Source organism: Anarhichas minor, unplaced genomic scaffold (assembly GCF_050575085.1).
Source record: "Anarhichas minor isolate MPS153535 unplaced genomic scaffold, ASM5057508v1 ptg000045l, whole genome shotgun sequence".
Taxonomy (NCBI): domain Eukaryota; kingdom Metazoa; phylum Chordata; class Actinopteri; order Perciformes; family Anarhichadidae; genus Anarhichas; species Anarhichas minor.
The window spans coordinates 249,354-257,500 of record NW_027466491.1 but is presented as its reverse complement, the minus strand read 5'-3'; the positions used below and the strand labels follow the sequence as shown (position 1 = coordinate 257,500).

Sequence of the window (8,147 nt, the reverse complement as noted above, 5' to 3'; positions counted from 1 at the left end):
ATACGCACATAAAAAGGATAGAAATAAAATACAACACATCTTTGGATTCATCTGTGAATCATCGGATCTATTCAAAAGATCCCCCCCAAAACAATCCCATCGCATTTCCAATGCCCTTTTTTTATCTGATTAAAGTCTACAACTCAAAAGATATTTAAAGATATTAAAGAAGCTACAACCAGTGAACATTCCTGCTTAAAGAATTACTTGATGATTAACTGATTATCGACTGATCAACTAATTGTCTTCATCGCCAAACAAGCGATGCAGTTATCAAGACGCATGGGAGGACAAGGTCCTTTATAGTTTTACAACATCTACATTCAAAAGGTGTCGAACGGCATCATAAAAGCAAGGTCAATGAATCTGATTTAGATGACTCAGCATTACCTTGTTTCTTAACTGTGAGATGCAGGGCAAGATCGGAAAAAAAAAAAATTTGCTATTCGCTATGGGTTTGTTTTGTAGCCCTTAAGTGTCAATCAAGTGCATTTGCAGAAACTAACCTTTCATTTCTAATGACTTTTGTGTCGCTATCAAGTATTGAAGCGTTAGTGTGTTGAAGTGAAAAGAGGGAGATCCTCTTAAGCACAGACGGAGAGAGAGAACACATTGTATTAACTGAAGAAAACACGCAAAGTGACATGAACTTCAGCCTGCCGCGTCCTCACCTCTTTGTACGAGGACATGATCCTCTCGATGGCGTCGGCGCCTGAGGCCAAGAGGTTGCGGGCGGTGGTGAAAGCCTCCGTCCTCTCGCTCACCATCACGTGCGTGCGCCCGTCTGCCGTTTCTAGCGGGAGAGAAAGCAGACAGGGAGGGGGGGGGGGAGAATGAGACAACAGACTGCAATTCAGCATCTCTGTCCTGTGAGCCCATCGAGAACGCACTCTCACGCGTGCGCCTACCAGCATTAGAATGCCATGGAAATAAGTTATTTAAATATCAGCAGTGACACTGGGAACATGGCACGGCAGTAGTGCTCACCAACAAACAAAAGGGGACTCAGTTGTAGCTTTATTTTTGGTTCTCACACATGCATATCAGCCCCCCTGCTTGAAGAGGAAGCTGTTTGGTTTCTGGAGATGCTAATGAACCCTCGTGTGCACTGTGAAATGTGTGAGTGACAGGGTGAAGCAAACTACTGTGAGTGCACGGTTTTGCCGCGGGGCACTTTGAGGCCTCGCTTACTGTTGTCGGCGAAGCCCGTAGCCGTGATGATCGGAACGGCCACCATGACGAGCCCGCAGCAGCTCCACACGTACTTCATGAGGAACTGCTCGACCATGATGTACCAGAGACGCTTGGACAGGATCAGGTTCATCTGGTCCGCCAGAGCCCGGTAGCACTTCTGCAGCTGACGCATCTCCACCTGCAAAAAAAGGACAAAACGTATCACAACACACAGGCAGCACGCAGTCACTTCCTGCCTTCCTCTGATGCAAGGTTGTTTGGGGATGTGACCCTTCAGTTAAGCATGAACCTAGATAGACTAAAGTCCTCACCAACTGCCTGATTGTGTGCGATTATCAATCTGATTACACTTGCGTATAGGTGTTATGGCCCTATATAAACTCTGTGATATCTCATGTTTATAGCTGGATTTCACTTGTGGAAGTGTGAAAGTTGGAAAGGAGGGTAAAGAAAACTAAATTGTCATATTTGTCTAATACGGTTAACCCATCTACGTAGTCTGACATAAATGTAATGATGCACATTCAGACTGTCTGAAACAGACTAGCTGATCTATTAATGGAGAATCTACTATTGTGGTTGCATTCTGTACTGGTCACAATTAAATACCACCACGTTGTTGCCTGTATTATTGCTGCACGCCTGCCACAACAAATGCAACCTCAACATTCTCCACATCCAGCCACGCATACCTTGTGTCCCCGGTAGAAAGCGATTTCCTCGGCGTTTGCAATGATCCTGGAGTGCACATAGCGCAGGTAGCCTTTCCTGTGAGCCTCCTCCGCCACCAGCTTGCCAAATTTGGGCGAGCAGGCGCGCAGGACCTTAGCCGTGATAAAGACCACCAGGCCGGCCAGCAGGGTCGGCCCGCTGGCGTTGGCCCCCCTGGACCTGGCGGTCTGTATCAGCGTGTAGGAGGTCAGCACCACGTCCAGGATCGGCTTGGTGAGGTTGGAGTAGAGGTGGGCCACCGACTGGGAGAACATCATCACGTCCTCGGTGAGAGACTGGTCCGGGTTGGCGAGCCTCCCGTCCATGTTGCTGACTCTGTAGTAGGTCTGGTCGGTGAAGTAGGTCCGGTAGGCATGGTCCACCAGCCGGGTGCGGAAGGCCAGAGCCAGCTTGCACTCCAGGTACCGGATGACGCTGTTGACGAACGTGGCCGGGATGGCGATGAGGAGCCATTTCATCAGCTGGAAGATGAAGCTCCTGGGATCCTTCTCCACTATCGTTTTGACAATCTTCCCGTCCAAGCTGGCCACGTAAATGGACAGAAACGTCCTCGATATCAGCGCTACCGAATGCAGGGAGAGCAACCAGAGCTCTTTGGACACGAGCTTGGGAAAGAGGATTTTACCAAGTTGGAGGATCTGCTTGAAGAATTCCGCATTTACCCCCGGGGACGGCTTCTTGTGACCCGCGGCACATGTCTGTGTTTTTACCAAACAGGTGGAGCCGTTCTCCGCCTTCGAAACCCGGTGATTGTTCCTGGGGTCTTTGTTTTTGCTGAGCTTCCTGCAGAGGATGGGGTACAGTGTTCTGACGCCGTACGCGGCAGCCGCGAGAAACACGGCTCGCTTCGCCGCAGTCGTGCGGTCCCATTTTACTTTGGACACCACATCGAGGATGTTGGACATTTTGTCAAACGTTAGTCGTCCCTGCTGACAATCCTGCCACTACCCATCCCCCAAACCCGACTCACCGCGTCGACATAAATAGAGAGACGGACTTCTGGTGGTTGGATTGATATGAAGCGAGCCCGATAAATGTACCGCTACATCCTGCTATTTTTCTCTACCATGGTCAAGTAAGACAGACTACACTAGGTGTACTTCCGGTTTGTACTTGTCGAAATAAAACTCAAGGTCAACTCTCCTTACAGCAGGAGATGATATGAGCCGTGCAGTCAAATGTGTGGTTTTATTTTGTTAAGTTAACTTGCTTAACTTCCGGAGTTACTGTAGTTTGTTTTAGATTGACGACTCGGCGGTTCTTATTTCCGCCTCTGATCATTAGCCTTTTCTCATTGGTCGCGCTCCCGGCACAGGACGACGATTGGCTGCATGATGGACGTGACAAAGTAGTCTGTAATCTACTGTAATTTATGATAGGATAACATATTTCATACAGTGATTTTGTATCCGGGAAAAAATATATTGTTGGAAGCAACATTGACTACTGATATCTTTTACACAAGTGGTTAAAAGACATGAGCGTTAAGACCATGGTTAATACACATTTATGAACTTTTACAAGTGGCGCGTGAAAGGATAGTGGTTGTTCCTCGCGCATCTCTTTATATTTCTAGTACGAGCTTGTTACTAACTTACCTAGCAAAACCATTAAGCTAACTAACCGCTAACGTTACCAATGCTCTGTGAGGGTGTTGTTTTCACCACCCTGAAGTTTCCATCACTGACAGTTGGGGATGAACTGGGTCGGGGGTTCGCGGTAAGAGAGGAGGAGTGTTACTGCTTAGTTAATGTCGTTAGTTGACGTGCTAATGTTAACGTTAGCTAAACTATTTAACGTTAACGTTGTCATTGCAGAAACCGGTTCGCGGTGAAGAATGATGCAAAGAAACAGAGGGTGTGACAGCTAAATAAAATGTCCATAACTTTAAAACACAAAATATATAAACTACTACTATACTTTTAGCTAACTGTCTCTGTGTTGCTGTTTTCCCCCCCAGGAGTTCTTTGAAAAGAGAAAAATGCAACAAAAGTTGAAAAACTTGGGATTGGCTCTGCCAGCATCCCCTCGAGGAACGAGCTCTGGTAGCATGGACCTCGTGACTTTGTTCATCGTCAACCAGATCGCTGCTAAGAAGGAAATTAAAGGTGAGAATTACTAACTAGACGTTTACATTATTAGTCAATGGTTATGGTTACCAAACATCAAACTAAAGAATCAGTTCAGGAGCATAATGAATGGTACTTATGGTTATTATCAGTCAACAATGTTTTTACAGATCCTCCAAAAGTGGCGGTTCTTGGCAGCTATAAAGAAAGATGTATGCACAAGAGAAGTGGGCCCCTGGTGCTCCCGATGAGCCCCTGCTCTCCATCACAGCTGACTCTTGTTGAGGGCCAGCCTCAGTTCAGGTAGAGCTGGAGGATGGTTTGTATTGTTGTCGCATCTGATATTGTCAGCATCACCAAAAAAAAAAGCATCAAATACAATTTCCAAACTTGCATGAGTGGTAGATACTGACTTCAAAACATGGTATTCAAGTGCTGAGCCCTCCGGCCTGTGAATTAATGGTCCAATAGGTATAGTTGTTAGCCATATAAAGCCAGTATCTTGCAGCCCAAACATTATCCATCACCTCAAGACTGAATGCATTACCAACATTCGTTGTGTATATTCTGTTTCAATATCTAGCGCTCAAGGACAGAGAAAAAGAAAGCATGTTATTCCTCAAGGCTTCAAGTGCGGGCAGGTTAGTCACTTTTCCAGCTATTGGTATTGCACTTTTTCTTCTTCTGTAAACGCCCCTTCTGTGTAGATAGATGGATAGATCTAATCTGCTGTAAGGACCCTCTGGTTTAAATAGTCACTCACTCGTCTGATCCCCAGCTGTCACCAGTGCTGGAGTCTGCTTTCTCAGACAACAGCGCGTCTGACTACCTGCCTCCCACGACCGACCCCCTCAGCCCCTTCTCCTCCACCTCTTCAGCTTCGTCAGGCCAAGGTGGTGTTGCAAAAAATATTTTATAGATCGTACTCTCTAAATTGAATTATACACAATGGTGACTGTGCATTTTTAATCTGCATGAAATCCGTCAATTTAGGCCAAATCAAACTGGTCTCCTCAGGAATATTCCCCCCGCAGCAGAGAAGCCAGAAGCAGGCACCGCCACCCCCGCACTGCTCCATTCCACGGTGGGACAGCGCAGTGCTGGGCCAGACCACGGTATGGAAAAGACTATATTGTTATTATGTATATCTCACATTAATATAATCACATTATGCACACAGACATGGGGACATTTAACTCCACATGTAGCTTCATAGGCCTTACTTACTATGTGCAAACTACAATCAATCTGCATTCAAGAAGTTTACGATCAGCTTCATGTGAAATAGCGTCACAAGCTAACTACGAGCTCCTATGAGGGGTTGAGCATTAAAATGTGACTGCGTCTTCCCAAATACGGTGCTACTTTAACATCCAAGCTGATTTTATTCCTCTAGTTCCAGCCGTTCTCCCAGCCCAGAGGTATGACGGACCCTATCCCCTGGTCCTGTGGATCAAACCCACCCCTCTACCACCTGAAGACCCCCACAGCGGCCAGAGTCCTGTTTAGAAGTCCCGAGCCAGAGTGAGAACGACGACTAGAATTCAAATGAACTATTTCCTCTCTTGTCATTATTTGTAAGCACCCAACACGTGTGTGTGTGTATGTGTGTGTTATCACAGCAACACAGAGGCCTGGGGCCAAGCGAGACACGACGTCGCCTTCTCTCTCAACCAATTAGAGGACACGGCGCCCACGCTGGAGTTCGCTCTCAACCAGTCAGACACCGAGCAGCAGTTTGAGGGGGACGTCTTCAGGGGCTTCAGCGCTGAAGCGTGTGAAAGAGAAGGTGAATGCTGATTGAAACTTTTTTTTTTTTTTTTACACAACCGAGAGCAACCTTCTTGTTGAGGTTGACATGACGCTTTGATTTCAGCGTCTCATTTTGGGAGAGGAACATCAAAGATATATCTCAAAGAGGAAACAGCAGCTGCATCTTCAGCACCACAGTAGGTGTCAACACACAGTCAAACATCAGTAATGTGTAATAGCTTTGTTTTTATGTCGTCTTCTTCTTCTTCGCTGTCAGAACTGTCCCTGACTCACAGTGCATGGAAGTGGAGGGAAGCGGCCACATACATGTGAGTGTGTTGAGTCAGCCTTTTAACGCCACCAGGTGGTCGAGTTTGTAACTGAAATAAAAATATAAAAATCTGCTGGTCAGTTAAGAAAATGTCAACCTTGTTCTCCCATCACCATGAGTTGTTGCATGGAGCTTCTAACCATAAATGTTCATTCATCCTGATGGAGGAATATATTAGAGTACTTCTGTAGGGGGCAGTTTGCAGTTCCACATGTTAATTCTGTTTCATTCACAGCTCTCCAACTGCACCGACGGGAGCTTTTGTAAGTTTCTTAAGCATCTCCAATTAAGCAACCCATTTATTGTGTGTGTGCCGGAGAAAAGACAATGAATTGAATAGATGTGATATTTTTTTCTCTCACTGCTGCAGCATGTCTCGAACACGACGACGGCCCCATGAATGGCTGTGAATACTCGCCAAGCTACTCCTGTAGCGGAGGTTACCTCAGTTCAGACTCAAATGATGTAAGTTAGGCTACACTTAGAGGCTTGGTCCATCTTGCTGTTGCACAGGGACTGCAGAAAACAGCCACAGAACAGTGTAGTTTAAATATTGCAATTGTTTTTGACTAACCTCAGAGTGTGACTAGCAGACAGTCCTCTCTGTCATTTCTGAACACTGCTTTGTTTCCCTTTTCTAACTCTATTTTAGGATGAAGAATGCTGTCTTCAGGCGGCCTCCTCACATATGGACCAGGCCTTTTGTGCCGATAGCCTCCACTCATACATGGGCTCCCAGGGGAATCCCAAACAAAGGCACAGCAAACCCAGGCCTCTCACCCCGCTCCTGAATCCCAGAAGGAACACCGGAGATGATCAGGAAGTCATGGAGAACGCCGTGTTCCAAGTTCAAGCCTTCGGAGGTAACAGCCAACAGACGGGAAGCAACACTCCTCAGTTCGCGCCTCCTCCGCCTCCTCTGGCTCAGACTCAGAGGTCAGAGCTGTGTGCCTGCATGAAAACATCCAATGAAACCCGAGACGCGGGAACCCAAACTGTCGACAACCTCGAGAGGCACGACGCCTTGACTCAGTGCGGCGTTGTTGCCATAGAGGCCGCTGCGTTCAACTCCTGCCCGCCACCTGTTGACGTGTCAGTGCAGCATCCGGCCACAGGGAGGCAAACTGACACCGCTGCAGAGCCGAGTGCTCGCACACCTTCATCAGACCGGTGGAGGAGTGGAGAGAAGCACAAGAAGCAGTCCGGTTCCCTGTCAGGGAGCAGCTTTACAAACAAATGCACCGATGGCAGAGCGACCCTGCAGAGACACATAAACCCCTTTCTTGATGCTCTGAGCATGACCGACGGCAGAGGTACAACAGGGTAGGGAAAGACTGTGTCACTGCATGTGTGAATGAAGACTATAGATTCATATTTACATACAAATTCCTCTGATAAATACAGAACGGAACCGGGGTAGTTGGTTGACCGCGCATGTTGTGTTGTTTCTGATTAAGGAAAGGAGACTAGAGAGGGCAGAGATGAGAGAGGGCAGCAGGAAAATGGCCGTCTGACGAAAGGCCTCTCAAAGGAAGCGATGGAGGAGGTCACATCCAGCACCAGGGCCTCCAACGGACTCCAAGAAGAGGCCGCCACACTTCAGGAAATAGCTGACATCTTGCTCCTGCTCAAACAGAGGAAGGAAGTAACCGAGTAAGGAAGTGAATGGAAGAAAATACGCAGGAACTGTTTCATGCCTGTTCGGTGCATGTTGTTTTGTTTTTGTTTATATTTAATAGTTTGTTTTAAGCATATAAACCACATGAAATATTCAAAGTGTTTGTTCAAAAAGTGTTGTGAAAGAGACCGTGTGAAATAAAGCCCCGAAAGCGTGACTCTGATTCATAAGTTTATTTCTTTCTCCATATACATATTCAAGTGTTAAGATTTCATTAAGATATCCACTTTTTTTTAATTTATAGAATATAAACTCTAGCAAAACATATACAGCTTGAACGATAATCAAATATACTATACAGCACTCGTTTTTTTATTGGTATTTTTGTAGTTCCTCGTAAACTGTAGAAACACACAGAAGTCGGTTCACATAGAAAAAGAAAACCATTTCA

At 46.4% G+C, this 8,147-nt stretch overlaps 2 protein-coding genes across 3 annotated transcripts in view; one reads left to right on the top strand and one right to left on the bottom strand.

Annotated features, from left to right (window-relative positions):
* abcd2 (ATP-binding cassette, sub-family D (ALD), member 2) overlaps nt 1-2,996 on the bottom strand; it is a 15,442-nt gene extending 12,446 nt beyond the window's left edge. For both annotated transcript variants that reach the window (XM_076111626.1, XM_076111628.1), the window contains exons 1-3: nt 1,887-2,996; nt 1,192-1,372; nt 672-793 (exon numbers count right to left, since the gene is read on the bottom strand). In XM_076111626.1, coding sequence (XP_075967741.1) covers nt 672-793; nt 1,192-1,372; nt 1,887-2,831 — 1,248 coding nt within the window. In that variant the 5' untranslated portion in view covers nt 2,832-2,996. The remainder of the gene's footprint in view (nt 1-671; nt 794-1,191; nt 1,373-1,886) is intronic.
* Nucleotides 2,997-3,312: 316 nt separating this feature from the next.
* redic1 (regulator of DNA class I crossover intermediates 1) lies at nt 3,313-7,913 on the top strand. The gene is made up of 15 exons (XM_076111661.1): nt 3,313-3,645; nt 3,744-3,783; nt 3,887-4,034; nt 4,166-4,298; nt 4,579-4,636; nt 4,774-4,888; nt 4,989-5,110; nt 5,392-5,519; nt 5,618-5,784; nt 5,872-5,944; nt 6,025-6,076; nt 6,314-6,341; nt 6,449-6,543; nt 6,731-7,391; nt 7,536-7,913. Exons 1-15 carry the CDS (start codon nt 3,623-3,625, stop codon nt 7,733-7,735), a joined length of 2,043 nt encoding a protein of 680 aa, XP_075967776.1. The 5' UTR covers nt 3,313-3,622; the 3' UTR covers nt 7,736-7,913.
* Nucleotides 7,914-8,147: the final 234 nt, after the last annotated feature.

What these genes read in the sequence shown, in the direction of transcription:
- redic1 (XM_076111661.1), top strand. Translation starts at nt 3,623, where the DNA reads ATGAACTGGGTCGGGGGTTCGCG. An exon ending in GAGGGCCAGCCTCAGTTCAG is followed by an intron (nt 4,299 to 4,578) that starts GTAGAGCTGGAG and finishes TTCAATATCTAG; the next exon opens with CGCTCAAGGACAGAGAAAAA. An exon ending in GAGCATGACCGACGGCAGAG is followed by an intron (nt 7,392 to 7,535) that starts GTACAACAGGGT and finishes TTTCTGATTAAG; the next exon opens with GAAAGGAGACTAGAGAGGGC.